Below are 21,761 nucleotides of genomic sequence, written 5' to 3' on the forward strand. Positions count from 1 at the left end.
GAGGCACTAAAACACATCTATCACTTTATACTCTTGCCCTTACACATACTGCACTAACAGACCACATCTACTAACACCACTGGCTTGAAAAGCAACAGTTATAGTTAATTTCTAAAACAGTCTGCTAGGGTCTCTGATGTATCTTGTTTGATGTAAAGAGCAGAGAGTGCTTATAACAATTCTCGTGTACTAAAACTCTTACAGTGGGAATATACATCACATGGGATTGTGGTCATTTTCACCATAATTGGGATGCTGCATATACTACTTGGAGATCCACGCCACTTTGAAAATTACTTGGTCTTACTATTAATTTGCTATGGAGTCTACCAGTCCATTTCAGAAACCAAGCCTTTTAGGTGTTCCTAAAAGGGTGGATGGCTTCAGTCTCATTGAATTTCTTTAAAAACACATGAGACACACAGTTGAGGATGCAGTTGTCTGGATTGTTGAAGCCTTTGCAGGTGCTGTCAGATATTTACTGTTTTTTTCCTAACATTTAATTTTCTACTCTTCTTCTCAAGACATGGTACTTCTGGAGAACGCCCAGTTTCATAGCATAGACAAAACAACTTGTTTTCCTCTAAGCTCATACTTGGAAGCTGTTTTGACTGAAATTTATAAATAAATAAAACCAAACCAGCCCAAAGCACAGACAAGGAATGGAAAATTACAGTCCAGACAGTTTAGGACTGGCAAAAACACTATAGCACTAGAAAAAAGGGTCTTTTAATAGAGACTATTAGGTAAGTTTAAGAATTGGCAGAGCTACTCATCCTTAAAATGCTTCAAAATGTCTGTTACTTGAATTTTAATAAGACCCCAGCTTTGTGGTATTGACTGACATACCACAGAGGTTTCCTCACAGATTTCACACTAAGAAAAGCACAAATAGATTCTCCCAAAACACTTCTTCCCAGTGCTCTGTCCAATCCTGCCTGCCCCAAAATATAAACAAGGTTTTTAAAAGTCCTTAGTTATTTGTAGCTTCTCCGTTCAGATTCAGCTACAGTCCATGGATCTGTGGCTTGCTTGGAAAGTTCTGTGAGATCCTGGCTTCTTCCAAACCCATCATCACAACAGGTGAGATGAGCTCAACCTCCTTGGCTGTCATCAACTCGTATTTTAGGCTTTGAAAACACCATTCTTATGTTTTTCTCCTACATATGTAACCTGGAAGAATCTGATCACTTTCGGAACACGATTCAATGAACTTTTTTGTGTGGTGGGTTGTACTGTAAGTGTTATTTTGGTGTCCTGGTGTTGCTTTCACTGAAAATTTGCTTCACATTCCACACACTAGTTTTGTTTAGCCCAGAAAACAGTTTTAAGGCTGTCCCAAGTTCTTCTGGCTAAATTCAAAAATATGTGTAAAACATTTAAATCTAATGGATTCAAAATTGGTGTAATTTACCCTTCCTTTGGGACTCCTGTAAATTACACAATACTATTTCCCTCTTACTGCACAATACAGTTTCCCTCTCACTGACATGTAATTTGAAATATCCTTGTACATTGCCTTGAAATTTGGCATGCTACACCTCTAATACATATTATACAAGACTAAAGTAATTTCAAGTACACTATGTGTAATAAAATACATTTTGCAAAACATTAACTCTACACAAAGACTAGCAAGGTAGAGGCCATGCTATTTACATAGTACCACTACACCACTAATGCATTTTGTACTTCCCTTGGTAGATTTTTCCTCAAATGTGTTTACTAGCATAGTAATCAACCTTTCATTTTTCCCTCTTCACTACTATTCAGGATTTCTAAGACAGCAAAGTACACTATTTTTCCATTTTACTTTGAAATGTATTATGAAAAAGCACTAGAGTAAGAATTCTCCTTTCTGTGTGACTACTCTTGAAATAAATATCTGTAGTAATTGGAAATTTAAAAGCAAAATAACAAAAAAAAAAAAAAAAAAAAAAAACAAGGAAAAAAAAAAAAACAAGAAAAAAAAAAAAAACAAAAAACACCTCACTCTCAAATCAAGAAAATCAACAGCTTCAACAGCTTCCAAACCAGCAGGTTTCAACTGTTCAATATCCAACTATTTCAGGATTTAGGACACATGATAGCTTACATTATGACTCAAAATTACAAGATGAACAGTGATGGGGTAGAGTAGAAAAAAATTTTAAGGAAAATATGAACTTTTGAAAATTTTTTGGAAATTCTCTACTGACCTTACTTTGGTAGGAAATTAGGTGTTTAACATTATTCAGTAAACAATGAAATCCTATGAGAATTTTCAGTGAAATCCTATGAGGTGTCTAGAGACCCTAATTCACATTTTAACTAATACTTAAACACAACATAGTATCATGTCTACACATTACTTTTAAACTTTACTTTTTAAAAAAGCATTTAATAATTAGAAAAGTCATGTCACAAACATAAATATTGTCCCAGAAGAGTCCCCACCAAATATAACAAGGAAATGAACAATACAGTTACAAGAGTTTCGCTGCTTGGCAGTCACTTTTCAGGTTTTTTCCAAGTTTTGCCACATATTTATCAGAAGATAATGTATTATTTGAGGAAAACATTCATTTTGATACCTAATTTTGATTTGCCTATTAAAGTGCCAAAGACAATGGGCATCCTTAGATAAACAACATCAATTCAGAACTAATCTCATCAGATCCACAGATCAACTTTTCACCAGCGTGTAAATAAGATCCAACTCTCCACCTTTTCATACAGGAGAAGTTTGGACATAGCTTTTCTCATCCTTAAGTACAAACTGTATCAAGTCCTATGCAATACATGCGTTCTAACAGAACATGACAGATTTTCTTTTTTGTCACATGGTATTTTTCTAACCTCAAATAGAACTGCTGTTCAGTACGTCATATGGGGAAATGCATGCCAGATTTCTCACTCCTGAGAGCCAAAACCCTTTCCTCAAATATTTAGTTAAAATATTTTCTTATTTTACTTAATGTTTCAATTAGAATCTCTGCCTTTGGACACAGAAGTACTACAGTAGAGGGGAGTTCTAGCTGTGCTAGAATAGAGCTCTATATCCAAAATCCAGTGGACAACTTTTTGAATGAGATGTGTGATATGAAAATCAAGAACATTTTAGTAAACAAGATGGTTAAAAAAAAAGTTGCTCCACCTATTACTCACATAAGAATAATTTATGATAATAGCACTTACCGAACTAATATTCTGTTGATTTTTCTTTACTCTTTCAATCTCTGGAGTATCTTTTACAGCTGTGCCAGCTCCTACTTCCTTCTTATAAAACACCTTCATTTCCCCAAAAGAAAAGATAATTATGAGACTGTTAGCAATGCAAATGCTAGTTCTCATAAAAGGGCTAGGCAATTTTCCAAGTTCCAAATTGGTCTGACTATAAATCTTGCTAAGAAAGCAAATACTTTAATTTTTCATAAATAAGACTAATTGTCAATAACTATGATAATATTGTTTTCAGCTGTAATGCAGATAATATATCCTCATCCTTTAAACTGACCTCAGTATTTTTAAGTATTTGCAATAACATATTCAAATTTGGAAAAATATTAAAATTTATACAAAAATGTATAAAGTTTTACAAATGTGACTTTATGCTTGAGTAATTTCATTCCTTTCAATGTCATTGAAGGTAGATGTATGTGCCAGATTTGATTTGGTTTCTGTAGTCTTCAGATCTTAAAATACTATGAGAAGTGAACAGACATTACTATTATTTCTAAATTAATGAACTAGAAAACTGAAATATTCATGGAAAAATAACCGCAACAAACCAGAGCTACAATCCAAGTCATGCAATTTTTGACTCCTAGGTTCAAGCCAGAAAACTGAGGACTGTATCTAAAATCAAAACTCACTTCTCAAAAGATACACATGCTGTTTATACAATTCTATTTCAATCATTTCAGTAAAGGATAAACACAAAGCACATCAGTAGAATCAATTATTTGAAGTTACTGAAAGAGATAGTAAATAACTGCTCCACAAATTCCAAGCATGGTTACAATTTAAATAACCATGGAGCACCAGCTCATGCTGCAAAACTCCTGAAGTTTTACTGGATTTTCAGTATTTGGTGTCACAGCTGTTGCCTCTCTAGTATGTATTTCCAGTCCATTAGTGTAAAAAAAGTCTGATCCTGGAGTTAATAAAATTAATCTTTATCGTTTAGTATTTCTGCCATTCTTAAATCGAAATTTATTTAAGTTTTCCTATCAACAAACCTTGAACACTAAAAACCTCATTCTTGATTAATTCCTCTGACTTCCTTGAAGTCCTCCATAGCCTGGGGTGAATACTACTGCCAAATATTCTAGAGAAGAGTCAATGTCTGCAACTAATATTTTAAATATTCAGAAAACCCTTAACAATCTAGAATTTTGTTTTACCATGTGGTAACAGAGACAGTTTATGAGTAAGAACTTGAAAATTCTGCTGCATCATGTGAGTTATAAAGATTTATATTGTGGACTGGACTACAATATACTTTTCTCCTGTACCAAGGAAGGATTGGTAAAATATGTTGCAGACAGGAATTTTTCTACAAAAGAGATGACTGTGAAGTAAATATCCTTTTATAAATCATCTGCCAAATGAGCTTGTGAGCTAAAAGTTGCAATGATCTTATCTGCAGAGCTATTTGTTATTTTTTGTCAAATAAGGCAGAAAAACAATTGAGACAAAATCCAAAAATCATAAGATTATTAGGGGTCATTTGTTTTTTATCTATTTGGGCTGCTTCCAGCTCTATCTACACTCAGTAATAATTTGCCTTTATCATCTAAACTGCACAGAAGGATGAAAGACTAAAATATAGAGAAAGAAGAAAAAAGGTAGTTCATTCACTGCTGTAAACTGCTTTCCTACATTTGGAAGACCCAGCTCACAAAGAGGAACAGGACAATCACAAAAGAAAGCAAATACAAATCACCTCGAAGACAAAACATTTCATTTCTTATTATCTAGAACACTAACAAAGAGGATCATTGTCAGCCTTGGCACTGAAAGCTCAGACTGGCCTACAGGGCTCAAGGGGTTCAGATCAGAGCCTTGTCAAGGCTGAACCAAGTGGTGATACCCATCTTAATTAAGCCTGGTACCTAAATGTTAGTGAGTCCACGCTGCCAGAGCCACTGACCTACTTGAGGACTCCATCAAAAGCTATCAAAGGCTGGAGCAGGGAGGAAAGCAGATCACAGGGCTGGCTTGGCTGCCTCTGTTCCAGGGAGTTTCAGCCTAGCCTGACAGGACACCACTGACATGAGAAATGGGGATAACCACATCACACTATGCTGCGGGGCACCACTCAGAACCAGGAGCCATCAGGTGACAGGAAGCAAAATTGGGCCAGTGGGCCTGTCAAGAGCTCCTTCTAGAAAGATGCAGCTTTCAGCTGTCCTCATTTTAAAAGAAGAAAAAGGGCAGGTGATAGCTGGAGATGACCACAGCCTGGAGCAGGCCCAGAGAGGAATCTCCCCAAAGGCTCTTACTCCCTTGCAGAAGCCTCAGCTGTACAGGGGAGCTGCAGGCAAACACCTCTGGGAGAAACTAACTGAGTTTTCTCAATTACTTCTGAGAGCTGGAGAGCTGAGAATTTCTCTAAGCTAAGGAACATGTGTGTCAGATAATACTAAAAATATTTAAGTATCTCATATTCCTTTCTCTCAAATCATTACCTTTATTAGTATTACTTAGTCTGCCCTAAAAACCAGCCACTGACTGGCCTTTTGTTCTGAAGGCCAGATTTACTCCTCTTCTCTGTTATATTATGAGCAAAAGCAGAATTACAAACAGCAGCATTAATGGGACCAAAAAGGAAGTGAAACTTAATACATCCCAAACTGGGCAATTTTAGAAATCTAAGCTCATAATTTATATTTAGGGATAAACTGAAACTTAAATCTAGCATAAAATTTAAAAATATAACCAGTGTAATATAAAATCATTACATATATATATTTATGAAATTTGATCTGTTCTAATTTTATACCCCAATCTTGATGCTCAGTACATGTGATAGGAAACAGATGAAAAATCCCTTATGTGTAGTAAGAAGCCTTAGATTTTTTTTCCCTTTTAAATAAAGTACTTCCTACAGCTTGATGGAAAAAGAAAAAAAATCTTCATTTAAAAATAACTGTGGCTTGGCAAGGTGGTGTAAGTGGTTTAGAAATTCAAAATAACAGCGTCACACCTAGAAAAGCTGGGTATTATTTTTACTGAAAGAAATGAGTGATACAGTTTTTTCCAGGAAAATTGTGGAAATGGTTCAAAGGACACCTACTCATAAGTTCCCTATTTTACGCTGTGGCACAAGAGAGCCTATTTAAACTAAAAAATATCTGAAAAGCTACAAGCGAAGAGAAGCACTATTACTCACTGAACTGATGTTTTTCTGAGTACTTCTTATCCTCTCCATCTCAGGAGTGTCTGGGACAGCAGAATAGTTACAGAGCATCTTCTCTGCTTCATCTTTGTACATTTTCTGGAAAAACAATTTTTACATGTCTATGATTTTTGGGCTCAGGATATACAAACTGCACAAAAGATGCTTACTGCTGATGAGCCTCCTCATCCCTGTCCAGTATTTATTTAAACCCATCTTCTCCATGATACTGTTACCACTGTCTGCCCCCACACTAAAATATATACCTATATACAATATATCCTCATCTATAACATACCTTCATACACAATGTATCCTCATGTATATCTTCCCCTCACTGTCAGGATGTATGTAATGTATTAAGTAATTTGGTAATGTGAAAAGAACTACAGGTAGATGTAAATAATTAAATTCAATTTACATGCTATAACAGGCCTAACAAATAAGAATTAGGCAGTTAAGACATTTCAATTCATGTAAATTAATTTAGTATGGCTATGAAAGCCTCTACAGAGATAAGAAATATTTTGAGCAGAGTATGTCAAGCAGTCATTGTTACACAGAATCAAAACACTCAGCTTTTGACTATGTCTACCTGGCTTGCTACTTCTGAAGCCCTTTTGACCCACTGTATTTCTGGAATATATTGCATCCCTTTATCCTTTCTTTATCCTTTTTATATTCCTTCAGAAGGAAAAATAAACTGTAAAAGAAAAAAAAAAAAAAAAACACCAACCCAGAAAACACAGAAATAATACTACAACTCCCTGTACATGCTGTCTTCAAACCTATTCTCATAGTACTGGTCACATTATAAAAATATATTCTTCAGTTTATTCAATTTAATATTTTTATTGTGCACTGCTTGCTTTCTTTAGCTTAAGAAATTTCAAGACAATTTTATGGTTTTAACATCTCACTGTGTTCTACTTTCAAAGTAATCTTAAATCAATTAATTCTGTACTCACCTGGCTGACAATTTCAGAAGCTTTTTTGGCTCGTTGTATATCAAGGGTATCCGTACCCACTTCCATTCCCTTTCCTTTAATTTCATTCTCCAAGTCTTTCTTGTATTCTTTCTGAAAATAATAGCATTGGAAATACAGCTGACAGCCAAATTCTTAATCTTTTCCCAATTTAATCTGTGTGATTTCAATGGCCACCATTCATAAACCACCAAATAACTGATGATTCAACAGTACTAGTTTTGTAGAACCTATCCATGCAATGCTTACACTGTAGTTGCTGATGGGTTAAAAAACTCTTTCAACAGGCTGCTGCCTTCAAATCCGATGCAGCCTTTCACATCTACCTGTCTCTGCAGTTTTGGCAGCCACAGTCAGACACGTGTGAGAATTTCTCCATCTGCTGGGCTTTGGAAGACTGAGGTCATAATGCTTTAGCATCCCTCTAGCTCTGTTTATCATTTGGCCCTACCTAAATAAGTAGCTATTTAGACCTGAAAGCAGCAGGGCCCACAGTGACCAAACACACCCCAGGCCAGGCATGGCTCATGAGGAACAAGCACAGCCTGCAAAAGGTGACAGGAAGGTGTAAGTTCTGGGAAGTCTTAACTTTCCCCCTTACACTGATTATGCAACTGTTCAACTCTCTGCAGCTATTTAGATTAGCTATTTAGAAAAATCTGTGTGTTCAGTACTGGCTAGATTGGTAGATTGGCACCTGGAATTCTCAGCCCCAATAATTTGCTGCATTCTGGCAAATGGAAAGCTCATCCCAGGAGAGGCACTGACCATGCTTGCAATTTCAGAAGCTTTCTTGGCTCGTCTTATCTCAGGTGTATCTGGACCAACTTCCATGCCTTTCCCTTTAATTTCAGTTTCCAAGTCTTTCTTGTATTGCCTCTGTGAAGACAGAATTTATATACGATATTCACAAAATTCAGAGAGTTACAAGCAGATTTTTTCCACAAGACACTCAAATTTAGGATTTAGAGTCAATCGAAACTTGCAAGAGTTACAGTTTTTAAGATTCTTGGTGAGCTGTTGTCAGAAAAAACACATAACAAACTACAGGAGGAAAACTTTTAGAAGATCTTAAATGAATGTACAAATCTCTATCTATGAAATTTTAATGTGGCAGAGGGTGGGAGGAAATCAGCCCATGCAGCCTGCTACAGTTATCCTCTAAAGTAAAGGGGAAGTTCAGCTCTGCAGAACATGGTGTAATAAGTCTGTCCTTGGTGCCAGTCTAATTGAAACACATTTTACTTTTAAGAAAATATTTTATTTATGACAGACTACATGTTAGAAATTTAATACCATACAGAACTGCTTCCAGTGAACTTCCAGATCAGGAAGTTGTAATTTATTCATTTAATAGGTCCTTCCTGAACCATAGCCATTAGCCAAGTGGCAGTCCTCATCCATGATTGCTGCTTTTTCCTCATGACATAAATTATAAATAACCAATAACCAGAAAACAAAATTAATATTTCATCTTCAGCTTATCCAAGCAAGGATATGTTCCTTGTTCATCAGCAAATTATATTAAAAAGTATTATGGAAATATTTTATACAGTAGTTGTAGATTTTCTTTTATAAAAACATATTCTCAGCCAGTGCTATTTCTACTTTCAGTGCTGTAGTAACAATGATTCTTTTTTCTATTCTAGGTCATCTCTCCCTGTGGAAAATTCTTCTTTTTCAAAGTAAATACATATAATACATATAATTTTAAATGCCTCTTACTTTTCTTGTTTGTTAATTACTTTCAGCTTGTACATTAGTTAGAAAAAGAAGGAATATGTGTTTGTACTCAATACAATGGTTTGAACAGTTACAAGAACATGAGCAAAAAGATTTTCAGTCTTCCATCTCTGTCTCACTTATGTGGAAATAAATTGATAAAACAGCCCTCTGCTTCACAAACCATGTTTTTTTGCAAGAATTGTAAATTAACCTGGAAGAAGACATCATCCCTCAATTCCTCTCTGCTAAAGGTGGGATGGTAGATGTTTCCTCTAAACTTCGTATTGCGTAAAACACCAAGGAAAAGATAATCCCAGGAGTTACAGCTATATATTCCTGCACTTCTTTACAGTGGTCAGATTGGCCCTATCCATGGCATTCCCTCTGTTTTTTTATGGATATATGTGTGCATGTATATTTATAACAATATCTGTGTGCACGTGAATAAACATATATATTATACTATAAATATATAAACAAATAAATAAATAATGTAAGGTAGATTTTTATATATCCATAAAATTCTGAAATTATTCCTCCCAGGCATAACATTCAGCATGAGCTTTGCCTTCCCTCTTCCGTCCCTATACCCTCCAGCCCCTCTGTTGCTTTCCAGAGACAGCCCTGGATGTCTGGAAGTCCACCCAAAGTCATGCGCCAGGAAAGCCTCAGCAGAGCCCAGCTCTAAATATTGGATCTACTGACACCACTAATAATCTCCAATGTCCTTTTACTTGCCTGAAAATCTGAATTATCTGTTCTGCATTGTTTTTTATCCAGAGCTTTACTGTATTTTTCAAGCAAAACAGAAATTGCCCTAGTCTCAACACTTACATATTTCATTGCAGATTATGTAAAAAAAAAAAAAAAAAAAAAAAAAAAAAAAAAAAAAAAAAAAAAGGAATCTTTTGAGTTTAACACAAAGTGAACCTTCTGTGATATTAATAGCCTTGACTAGGATAACATACCTCATTTAGTATCTGAGCTGCATTTTTCACTCTAATCAAATCTGGTGTATCTTCAAACACTGTCATTCCTTTTCCTTTCATTCCTTCTTCCAAATCTTTTCGATACTCTTTCTAAGGATTAAAAAAAAAGAGAGAGAGATTTCACCAGTTCTTATTTTGCGCGAGATCTTGAAAAGAAATGCCACTTATTAAACATCTGAAGAGTCTCTTTGAAATTTCTATGAAATATGAATTAGCTGAAGCACAGATTTCAGACTTGAAATAGAATTGAAAATTGTGAAATGAAAAGGAACAATGTTAAAAAAGTAAAAAGATTTCAATGTCGTCAACTATTTTTTTGTGCTCTTGAAAACCAGATGTGTCCTATACAGCATGAGCACACTGTTTAGGGCCCTTGTCTGTCTGTCTCTGGACAGATATTTTCACTGCAGTAGCATTTTCTTTCTGCAGATCAGCAGTGCTGCAGTTCTTACCTCGGTTCCATTAATGGCATCCCAATCAGGATGGATTCTCTAAACACCATACTAAGACATGTTAAAACAACCTCTTGATAAATTAAAATGTAGAAGCAATATTCCTACCACATCATTCCTGTGTCTCCTAGACGCTGCACTGGTATGACCTATCAACATCCAGCAACTGCAGCCTCCAGAGTACTCAAATATTCAATATGAAATTCAAAGCACACGAGAACCTGCCCACAGACATTTGATTCTTTTTGCTCTTCCCAGCTCCTAGAGAGCTGATGTAAGCCTATTGAAGTTCAAGATCTTTAAGTTTTGTAAGGATTTTTAATTACTCTTCACATCTCCAGATAAGGAGCTTTTTTGGGCAAAGAAATTAGAAGAACATTGCACAAAATATTTATCAGAATGATTTACATAGACATGAATTAATAGTCCTAATTATATATTGAGTTTCATAAGCAGCAGTGAGCACCTTTATCTCCCTATAAGCTCTTTATTTAAATAAAAGGAAAACAGATATTTTTAAAGATGCTTCTCTTGATCATAAAGAAGCATGGCCTACAACGAGCAGGAAACAATTTCTTCTAATATAGAACTATTTAACTCTGAACTATTTAATTCAGCTTCTTCTTCTGAAGGAGTTATAAATGTGGTCCCAGAGAAGAAAGTTTCTATTGCTACAAAATGCAAAATATTTGCAGAGTTCTCTACAGTGGGAAGTCAACAGAATAAGCTGGAACACAGCTGACATTTGGGTAAAAAAAAAAGTAATTGAACAACTAATTAATTAACTCCAGGTTTTTATTGTTCCATGCAGTATCTATTCAAAGTTGATTATGAACCTTTATGGAAAAACACTGAGCTATATACTTGACTGTGAAGAAATACATAATTTTTCTGAATCATGTAAGGTAATAATTAATTTTACCTAGGTAATTTTTGGGTTTGGAATACATTCCTTGAATGTGGATATAAAATCATCAGAAATTCATGCAGTTATGCATTAATGGAAATACCATTTTCATTTTCTCATTTTCTTCCCCTTTGACTTACAGGCATGGTTTACTCCCTGAATAAGAAGCCATAAAACTTGAAGAGGCCAGAATTAGAGAACATCCTAATGCATACAGCACTAAGGAGGGGAGCTACATCAAATGTCAGAGACGAACATGTAGAGCACACGATATAACTATGCATACAGTACCCACTTCTTTGGGCATTCAGTGAGCAGCAAGATGAACTGAATGAGATGACAGCATGATTTGCATTTTTCCCTCGTGAGAAGGTATATATGAGATGTACCACAGAATGCCACTGCAAAAAACAGACCTAGCTTGAAACTTGCCTATCTGACAGTCAGACTTATCAGAATAAATTATTTATTAGAGGATGAATTATAAAGGAATATCTTTAAAGATTTTTTTTTTCTTTAACCATATGAAATCTAGCATGGACTGGAATAAGTTGTATAAAGAACAAGGAAAGGAACAAAGTCCAAGGGTTTTTAATTTTAACATGTTTTATTTGTTCTGGGGAAAAAAACAAAAACAAAAACAAAAAAAACCCTATCCTTAATACCATAAATACAAAGTATTGCTGGCTGCCAGATTCAAGGGCAGAATATCTAGTAGTACTGCTCTTCTCTTCTAGCATTTCTAGCTCTTCTAAATTTGGTCAAGCAATACTCAAAACCTAACATGAAACCAGTTTTAAAAATAATAAAAAAAAATACTAAAGGTTGAAGGATTCTCAGTTATGGAAAAAAAAAATTTCATTTTTAGTGACACATACAACTGAAGAACATTTCACAAATCTGAAGGAAAGAGTAGGCATACAGAAAACCGGTACCTTCTAACAAAATCGACTACAGCAGTTATGTAATATCAGAGCTCTATTACGGAATTTTGGTCTTCTTTATTTTTTTATCCATAACATGTATGATAGACAATTATTTTAATAAAATTAGTTATCATTTACTCTATGCAGTTCAAGGCATCTGTTTAACCACAACAGGCTACCATAAATGTGAAATAATTACTCAAAGGGAAAAACTACCATCTGGAATCCAACGGAAATCCTTCCTTCCACCCCTTTATCTATCTGAAAAGAGAAGTGATAGTCTGGTTCAGGTGTGCTGAACTTTATAATTTCCTTACTACGGGACTATTCAGAATACAAAATGATGCGAATAAATTTTTACTTGTGAAGTGACTTGTATGTAGCTGCCAAGAAAATTTTAAGTTATTCAGCACTCAGCAGCTCATATTGATGCTTCTTATTGCTCATTTACAACTTAACAACTGAAAAAAAAAATCCTTTACCTCTTTCAGAAGATTAGTGACTTGTTTTATATGCAAGAACTCTGGGGTCTTGTCTAAATCCAACGAAGGTCTTCCCTTGATCCCTTCTTCAAAATCTCTGCGGTACATTTTCTACCATAGCATAACCAACAATTAGTGGTACATATATATGCAATTCCAAGCACATTTTGGGAAAGATATTGTAAACAAAACCATAAATAAGCCCTGCCATAAATTAGATTTCACACTAAAAAGCAACTCATTATGCATTTCATTATCTAGTTTATTTATACACAGATACAATCTAGACAAAATAGGTGTACAGGATGTCCAAAGAGAATGTTGAACCTGATCTATGAAAGAAACCGTTTTCTTGGTAGGGAAAAGAGAAGACAAATGGCACACAAGGAAATGGTTTGAAACTCATCAAAGTTTCTACCAAGAGGCTGAGATAATCTGTTTTCCATGACACAGCAAAACTAATGGAATCAAACTGCAGCATGGGGACACAGGTGCGTCCATCTCACTCAGGATGGATGGCAATGCACTGGACTAGGTTATCTGGGAAGTCACAAAATCTCCATCATTTGAAGTTTTGGGGTTTTTTTAAGTTAGAAAAACACGGCCTTATAGAAGACAGCCAGTGCTGTTCTGGAGCCTGGGAACAGTCCCTCCTCCTTGATGAGTTTCCCAGGCTGGAAAGGCAGGAGGATGTTTCAGCTAAATCAAGGGGTTGGACTGGATTTTGTGGCTTCACTTGCCCTAACGTGAGAACCATCCCTCCCTAAAGATGGAATTCAAGTGAAAATTTTAAAAGTTATTAATCTCTGATCTAGATAACCTATTGAGCTTCTTCTCAATTAAATGATGTGTGTGTACTGTTAGTACAAATGGTCTTTTGAGAAAAAGGCAAATTCACAAGGACCGAACTACAGATTGGCAGAGATAACTACTCAGTACAACTCTACCATATCCACAATTTACTCTCTGCTTCATTCATTATGCTCATACCTGAGCACAACATGTCTGTTAACCTCTCTCTTGATCTAAATTTTACTTGTTCAAAACGTACATTTTTACTTACCTCACTTTGCATCTTTTGAGCCTCCTTTGAAACTTGATACATTGGTGTATCCACAAACTCCAGCATTGATCTGCCTTTAGATTTTTCATAATTTTCTTTGTACTTGACCTAGTAGTATTAAAATAAAGTCTGTTAACAGCTGAGAGAATACAAGATTGCTTGCCTTGGCAAGAAACAAATCCTGTCTTAGCCATACTCCTTAGATGTTTTGACTTGGAAGACTTCTCCCAAACTTAGCCTGTTGGGCAGTTAGATAACATAATACGCTTTGGAGTCATTTATTCCTTTACTACACAATTCAGACCTAGAAATTGTGAACATTGAAGACAACAGGAATAAGGAGCATCAAGTACAATCCTTTAAACTAATTGCATGGGTTTGATCAAATGACCTATGTCTGAACACTTGGAAGCTTTTTAATGGGATCCCCTGCTGTTTCCATAAAACAACACATTTACTGTAACAACAACAAAATCTGTTTCACAGCCAGGCCCCACAGGTCTTTTTACCAGGCTCAGAAGCATCACTCTCAAATTCACTTTTGTTTGTACCTGTGGGAAGGAAAAGTGAAGAAAAGCTACTGCTTTGGTAGGGCCCTGTCCTGCACCAACACTCCCCTCACATCTACCAGGGACCTTGACCTTAGAGCTGGCATAAAAATCCCAGTGAAGGACACAGGGTTAAGACATCAACTTATTCCTTTATGCTAACTCACAAAGGAAATACACTTTGTTGGGAAACCTGGAGAAGCCTTCTGAACTCATTCATTCACACTCTTTTGATTAAGACTGGCAAACACATTACTTGTCTCCATCAGTCAGTGTGGGGCATGATGGAATAGTCTACAAAAGCCTTAAAGGAAAGCAAATAGCTACAAATCAAAATATTACATTTATAGTCAGTAATGTAATTTTAATTTCTATGTCTCTTCAAAAATAGTGATGTCTGAATTTCTCCTTTGCCGTCAGGCTTCTTCATTAGGCTTGGGTCCTGCAAAACCACTCTCCTCCCTCCTCAGGGGGTGCTTCTGATTGAATATGCTCTGCACATCACTGAAATCTATTATGTGGCTTTGTGCATGATTCAATCACTGCTAAAACACTGCATTTCTCTCTTTGCAAGATGTGTTCATTTGTGGTTGTGTGTACCTGACTTTGAAATACTGCATTTTCTTTGAAATGGATTTGCTCTGCAGCGTCTGGGCTGAAATGATAGAAACAATTGCTTTGCTTAAATGATTTCTTATATTCATACTGAAACAAAAATTCCAAAAATGTTTTCACAGACACAATCTAGAAGGTTTTGAAATTTAAATACTATTTAAAATAACTGTGAAAGAAAAAACATAGAAGAAAGAAACTATATTTTAGTCCTACAAACTGGGGAGTTCTATCAAATGTGAATTTAAAATGTTGTGATTAAATTTAAAAAAAAAAATGATAAAAAATAGCTTTTGTACATTCCTAGAGAAAATAGCTTTCCTGCTAATCTAGAAGTCAGATTTTTCTAAGTTCCATAGAAAATAAACATTATTATTTACACTTGAAGTGCAAAGGAACACATATGATAGTCTGGGTTTGCCTCCTAGTGGAAAGAACTATGAATGTCACACAACAAAATCACTTTAGTAGTGGAAACAAATTAAAATTACCTCCATCTACAGACACTGATCTCATACTTTTTCTTCATTCCTCAGCTAACGGAAGAAAATTTTTAAGAAATTCTATGAAATCAACTTAGCTAAGCTTGTAACTTTTTACTACATTAAGCTAAACTACAAGCACCAAATTCAGTCTCTGAAGTTCTATTTATTCACCCTGTTCATTAAAATGAAATACATCTAAGTTCCCCCTTTTTTAGCCTGAATTTCATTAGTATCGCAAAGTCTCCACAATAGGAACAGATTTAAAATGTGAAAAACACTAAACTAGCTGTTCTACGTATATCAAAGTGTCAAATTTTGTGTCTCCATAGTTCATACCAGAATTATATATATATCTGTCATGGTTTAAGCACACAACTGCTCACACACTTCACCCCAGGGGGATGGGTAGAGAATTAGAAGGGTAAAAGTGAGAAAATTTGTAGTTTGAGATAGGAAGAGTAAAATAATTTAAATAAAATAAGCTATTATAATAATAAACAGTAATAAAAGGAAAATTTAAAAAAGAGTAAGAAATAAAGCTCAAGGAAAAAAAAACAAAATATGTAAATGAAAAAAAGTCACTCCTACCACCAACCTATCAATGCTCAGCCTGTCTCTGAGAAGGAACCCCTGGCCAACTTTCCCCTAGTTTATATACTGAGAATGACACTATATGGCATGGAATATCCCTTTGGCCAGTTTGGGTCAGCTGTCCTGGCTGTGTCCTCTGGCAGCACCTCATGCACCACCAGTCACCTCAATGGCAGGGCTGCATAAGAAGCTGAAAAGTTCTTGACTTAGTGAAAGCACTGCTCAGCAACAACTGAAGCATCAGTGTGTTATCAACACTGGTTCCATCCTAAATCCAAAACACAACACTGCACCAGCTACTAGGAAGAAAATTACCTCCATCCCAAGTGAAACCAGGAAATACTGCATGAAGGGAGATTCTACCTTGTCATTTTCTTCCTTATCAAAATAATAAAACCAGGATGAGTTTGACCTGTCCAAATCTGTTTATTTGTGTCCAAAGATGCCCATCAAGCTTTCCTCTTAACTGCTGGAATTTATTCCCATGAAAGTTGACCTGTATAACACTCTTGCACTGAAATTATAGTATAAGCGCTTCATATAGTTGCACAGACTTCTACACTTCAGGTCAATAAGCAAAACCATTCATTCAATCAACTATATCAGTTCATGAGTTTAATTAACCACAGAGGTTTCAATCTGTCACACCAGTGCAGGTGTAGCTACATTATGTAGAAGATAATGAGAAACAAAGTTCAATGGAGAAAGACATACTGCAGGGAAACAGCAAAATCAAGCAATTAGCAAGCAGCTCAGTGTTTTAGAAGGAAAAAAAAAAAAAAAGAGGAAAAAAAAACCAACAAAAAAAAACCCAACAGACCATAAGACCAGTCTTTGGAAATCAGTTAACACAGGGAAGTCAGGAAGACTGTTTTTTACAATGGTGGCAGATTACAAAACAGATTTGGTATGAGCTGTGGAGAGCCAAGGAGAACACAAGGAATGCACTGGAAAAGGAGGGAGAAAGGCAGAAGAGTAAACCATGTTTAAATAAAAGTGATGACTTGGGGAGGTCAAATCTGAGAAGGACTGTGAAAACAGGATTTCTTTAAAAGACAAATATTTAGTGGAGAGCTTAGGGATTGGCAAAGCATTTCTCTTCTTGTACCAAATAAAAATACCCACCAGGATCTGGACAATGCAAAAATCATAGGCGTAGTTTTTACAGAGTCCTCAGACAAGCACATGGACATTATGAATCAGTCCCTCCAGGACAAAAGAAGAAATACATTTTGCAAGACATGATCTGCCTTAAGGGAAAGCTCAGGTTTCTAAATCCTTAGAGCTAAGATGATAAACTGATGAAGTCCATTCTTAAGGGTGGACTAAGATGGGCTCATTTAATCAACAAAAAAGACTGCCAATCTTACCATACACCAGAAGGAAAATAGCTTTAGGCCAAAAAGTGCATGAAGAATGCAGGAAGAAAAATACTCCAGCTCATTTATTACTGATACAAAAGGGCATAGTCACAGAGGAAGTAAGACAGACAAAAAAAAAGCTTCAATTCTTAAAAAAAAAAAAAAAAAACACCACCACAAAAAAATCAAACACAGATGCATTATTTTGCAGGCACTGACTCAAAAGATGACCCAGTATGCTCCTACTCATTAGAGTTAATTATCTATGAAACACTCAACTCCTGCCAACCACAGAGCAACCTTCCTTCCCAACACCACCCACTCGTGCCTCTCCGCAGCAGCTCTGCAGGCCTGCTGTGTTTTCTGAGTAAAGATGACAAATGCAGCTCACCAGCTTACAGACATGCAGCAAAGGTGCTCTTAGAGTGGGAAAGAACCTTCATCACTGCACAGGAGCCAGTGGTCTCCCAGGTCTTCCTTCCTATTTCAACCCTCACCACAGTCATATATCAGACCCCCAGCCCCATCAAGGGCCTTGTCTTGCTACGTGGCAGAATGGAGCATGTGCCTATTATCTGACCCAGTATAGGAAGGGTCAGACAGTTAGGAGAAGAAGAAAGCTCAGCCAGAGAAGCCCAAAAATAAGTTAACATTCCAGAGGCTGTTCATGAAAAAAGTCCAGATATGAAGCTAGCATAATGGTCACTTCTGTACAGAGACTTGCAGATGAAAACAAGATCTTGAACAAAATGAAATTTGCAAGGAAAGAAGTATTTAAGGTCTTAGAACAAAAGAAAAACCAGTCAATGTTTCAGATATACAAAAACAAACACCCAACATCAGAAGACTGCGTGATTCTTCCACAGTATATACTATCTGTTCTAATAACTGAAATATGTTGTCATAAAAACCCATTTTTCTTCACTACACCCCTCATCTACTACAGTTACAACACTACTGCCCACTACATATGAGAGTACACATGAGAGTAAAATGTGTTTCCTACCATGACTATACATAGTACATTCCTTACTAGATCTGTTTTTCAGGTCATTCTTAAAAAGGTAACTTACATCACTCTGTGTTTTGCTGATATTTAAAGCATGGTTTAAATGCAGCAGGTTTGGTAGATCAGATGCTGGATCATGTAGGCTTTCCAAATCCTTCTTGTAGTTCACCTGGAAAGAAAATTCAGGTTATGCAAACTAAAGATTAATAAAATAATTCACAGCTCTGTATTACAGTGTGACCATTCAAAAAGAGAAAACATTAAGTGCTTGCCTGAACAATCTCTCCCAGCCACTAGATGGTGGTCATCTACTATTATTTCAAAGAAAAGGAAAGAACAATATAGGACTCATTCTGCTAAGTACTTAGGAACTACTCAAACTTTTCCTCCAAGCAAGGACACTTACAACAAAATCACACTTTGTATCACTTTTCAGACTAGAATTAATTTTCTTCTTTTTTCCTCTCCCCTCCCTTCCCACCTCCTACTTAAATCAAGAGTATCTTCCTCAATAATTCAGGTCTATTCATTTTAAACACCTTCTTCTTATTCTTTTTCCTCAGCTTCAGGAATCACACCATGCAATTTAGAAGTTTGATATATGGCAGTTAAAGGTACGTGCTCCGGGATATTTTATCCAATATAGATTGCTTGCAGCAAATATAAACAATATGGTGACCTACGACAAAAGAAAATCACTTAATGAAGCAGCAGAAAGTAACTTCCCTTCAGCCTAAAGAAGGATTTACCATTCTTTTGAGACCTGTATGCCCAACTTTACAGGAAGAAAACTAGCTACCTTACCTATCTTGGATGAGAGATCTCTCAAACTAATACCTTTAGTCATTTCCACATATGCATCATATTCCTCGCTTCCATTTGCCCATTTCTTATAATAATAACTGCTTCAACTGATTTTTTACTGCACATTTGCATTTTGGAAACAATTACAAAATCTTCTGTACCCTTCTCAGAGCCAGTCTTTCCTGTTCCCATTGCATGGTACCTCACACTTCAGAAATGCTGGACTACAAAATGAAGACTTGTCTTTTGGCTATCTGGGATCACAGCCCCAAAGAGATCACATTTTTTGCATTAAACACACTTTTAAATATATCATCCCAATAGCATCATCACTCGATACAGATGTTTTCTCCAGTCTGGCTCCAGCAGCAGCCACCCGTTGCTGAACCTAGTGACTGCTGTGTTTTGTAATACCATTGAGAAGATCAACCAGATGAATGAAGTCTAAAAGACAGATCTGAACTGCTCATGTAACCTCCTTCTATAACCATTGGAGAGATGACAGTACTTGGCTTCTCTAAAGACTGGCACCTCTTAACAGGTGAGAAGAATTGACCTCTAGACCTGTTTATTTCTTTCCTGAATAAAAATGGACCAAGTACAAGGCAATTAACTCAGAGTAAGAGGTCACACCTTTTGACACACAAAATTAAGCGAGACGAATCTCATCTAAAATGGTTATGAAAAACTCTTCAGGCCCTCTGTCAGAAGCAGAGGAAGAAATTGATAACATGCTGTACCTGCTACACATTGTATAGCAGAGACTGTAGCTCAGAGGAATTCATAAGATGAAAAAAAGAAATTCTACTTGTGAACAAATGTTAGGTTATTCAGGATGTAAATGCAAGTAAAATACAAAGCCGATTAACTTACATCACTTGCCAAGGTGGATGCAACCTGTGCTTGCTTGAAGGAAGCACTGTCAAGAGGATTGTACTGGTGACTCTTCATTTCCTTACTGAACTTCTCTTTGTATTTCACCTTTCACCAGAACAAACATGCCTAATATTAACAAGTAGCACTTTAAAAATGCAGAGAATTCAGATTACAAAGAAGCTTATTAAACGTAACTACTTTATTCATAAATCTTTAAATAAAGTTTAAAAAGAAACTCAGTTTACCCACACCTGGGACAGTCTTGTGTTGGTTTCAAAGTAAGTTTTATGTATCTGAGTTTTACTAAAATTTTAAGATTGTCATATGTGATTACTGGTGCTGAAGGACTTAGGAAAACACAAACAAGACCATATGGCTCACATGAATAATCAAATAAAACAGAACTATTTGACCAGCAATAACAATTATCCACTAGGATTCATTCGATTCATAATTAACATCAAAATTGTGGTTTCAACAAAAAAAAATTCTAAGGTGAAAAAATTATAACATTTTTAAAACAAATCACTTGTAAATTTTTCAACCGCTTGAAAGTGGGAAGTCAGAATCCAACTTCCCACCACCAGGTCCATGTGTCATTCCCGTTATGCTAGAATGCCACCAGAACTGCCAGGTCTATTTTTAATTCTGCCAAAAATTTCCCAGAGGACACTGAGGAATCCCTCTGTAGTACAGTCCTTTCTTGGGGATAATGCTCACCTCATTACAGTGCTGGAAACAATAATTAAATTACTGACTGCCATCACTTTCATCATCTTTTTCTTCTCATTCAAAAGAAAAAGAGGGCAAGACAATACTTGTAAGAAAATGACAATACTTTTAAGAGGGAATGACAATACTTGTAAGCAATACATAAATATGGATACAATGGCACTAAAAGTAAGTCACAAAAATTCCATAAAACATGCTGAAAAACTGAATTCAGAAGCTGAAAACATGAAATTGAAGAAATAGTATATCTCCCTCCTTTGCTCCTTTTGTGAATGATCATCAAACATCTGGAGACTGCATACATGTCTGCTTCTTTCCAACAGCTGGGCATAATGGAGGAGAATAAAGTTCAGTCTGAATTACGCTGCTTTCATGAATTTTAGGCAGACACCTGATATCTGAGCCTATGCAACATCCATTATAATTTACCATGCTCTGCACTAAATAAATACATGGATTCTTCGCTACTCCTTTTTCTCTATTCCCACATGAATATCTGATAAAGTGGTTAAGCCACCTCAAACAATCTACAATTTTTTTTCTCAGCCTTAGTTGTGGGAAGAGGTTTTTTTTTTCCTTTTCATTCTTCCTTGCCTCAAAAGACCCTCAACATGATTCAGCTTATGCAACCTCATTATCTTTAGCCACAGTGTCCACTATTTCATTAATCAGGATAACAAGAAACCAAAACTAAGCCACACAAACAGGAACCAGCCATATATGTTCAAGCACTGCATTAATATTCCAGCACTTAGGTTAATTTTTCTAAGTAAGGGAATTCTAAAATTGTTACTTTTAAAGAGAAACTTTATATGAACACATGATGAACTT

General features: G+C 35.9%; 1 protein-coding gene across 5 annotated transcripts in view; it reads right to left on the reverse strand.

Moving 5' to 3' along the window:
• The window catches only part of NEBL (nebulette), a 313,090-nt gene that overhangs the window by 103,616 nt on the left and 187,713 nt on the right, over positions 1 to 21,761 (reverse strand). For 3 of the 5 annotated variants that reach the window (XM_041408376.1, XM_041408377.1, XM_041408375.1), the window contains exons 8-16: positions 20,196 to 20,303; positions 18,583 to 18,687; positions 13,913 to 14,020; positions 12,850 to 12,960; positions 10,062 to 10,172; positions 8,137 to 8,247; positions 7,351 to 7,461; positions 6,377 to 6,481; positions 3,178 to 3,270 (exon numbers count right to left, since the gene is read on the reverse strand). The exons of the other annotated variants lie outside the window; for them this stretch is intronic. In XM_041408376.1, the coding sequence (XP_041264310.1) occupies positions 3,178 to 3,270; positions 6,377 to 6,481; positions 7,351 to 7,461; positions 8,137 to 8,247; positions 10,062 to 10,172; positions 12,850 to 12,960; positions 13,913 to 14,020; positions 18,583 to 18,687; positions 20,196 to 20,303 (963 nt within the window). The remainder of the gene's footprint in view (positions 1 to 3,177; positions 3,271 to 6,376; positions 6,482 to 7,350; positions 7,462 to 8,136; positions 8,248 to 10,061; positions 10,173 to 12,849; positions 12,961 to 13,912; positions 14,021 to 18,582; positions 18,688 to 20,195; positions 20,304 to 21,761) is intronic. 5 annotated transcript variants of the gene reach the window in all.

The sequence above is a fragment of the Onychostruthus taczanowskii genome, unplaced genomic scaffold (assembly GCF_017590055.1).
Source record: "Onychostruthus taczanowskii isolate IOZ18803 unplaced genomic scaffold, ASM1759005v1 scaffold3, whole genome shotgun sequence".
NCBI lineage: Eukaryota > Metazoa > Chordata > Aves > Passeriformes > Passeridae > Onychostruthus > Onychostruthus taczanowskii.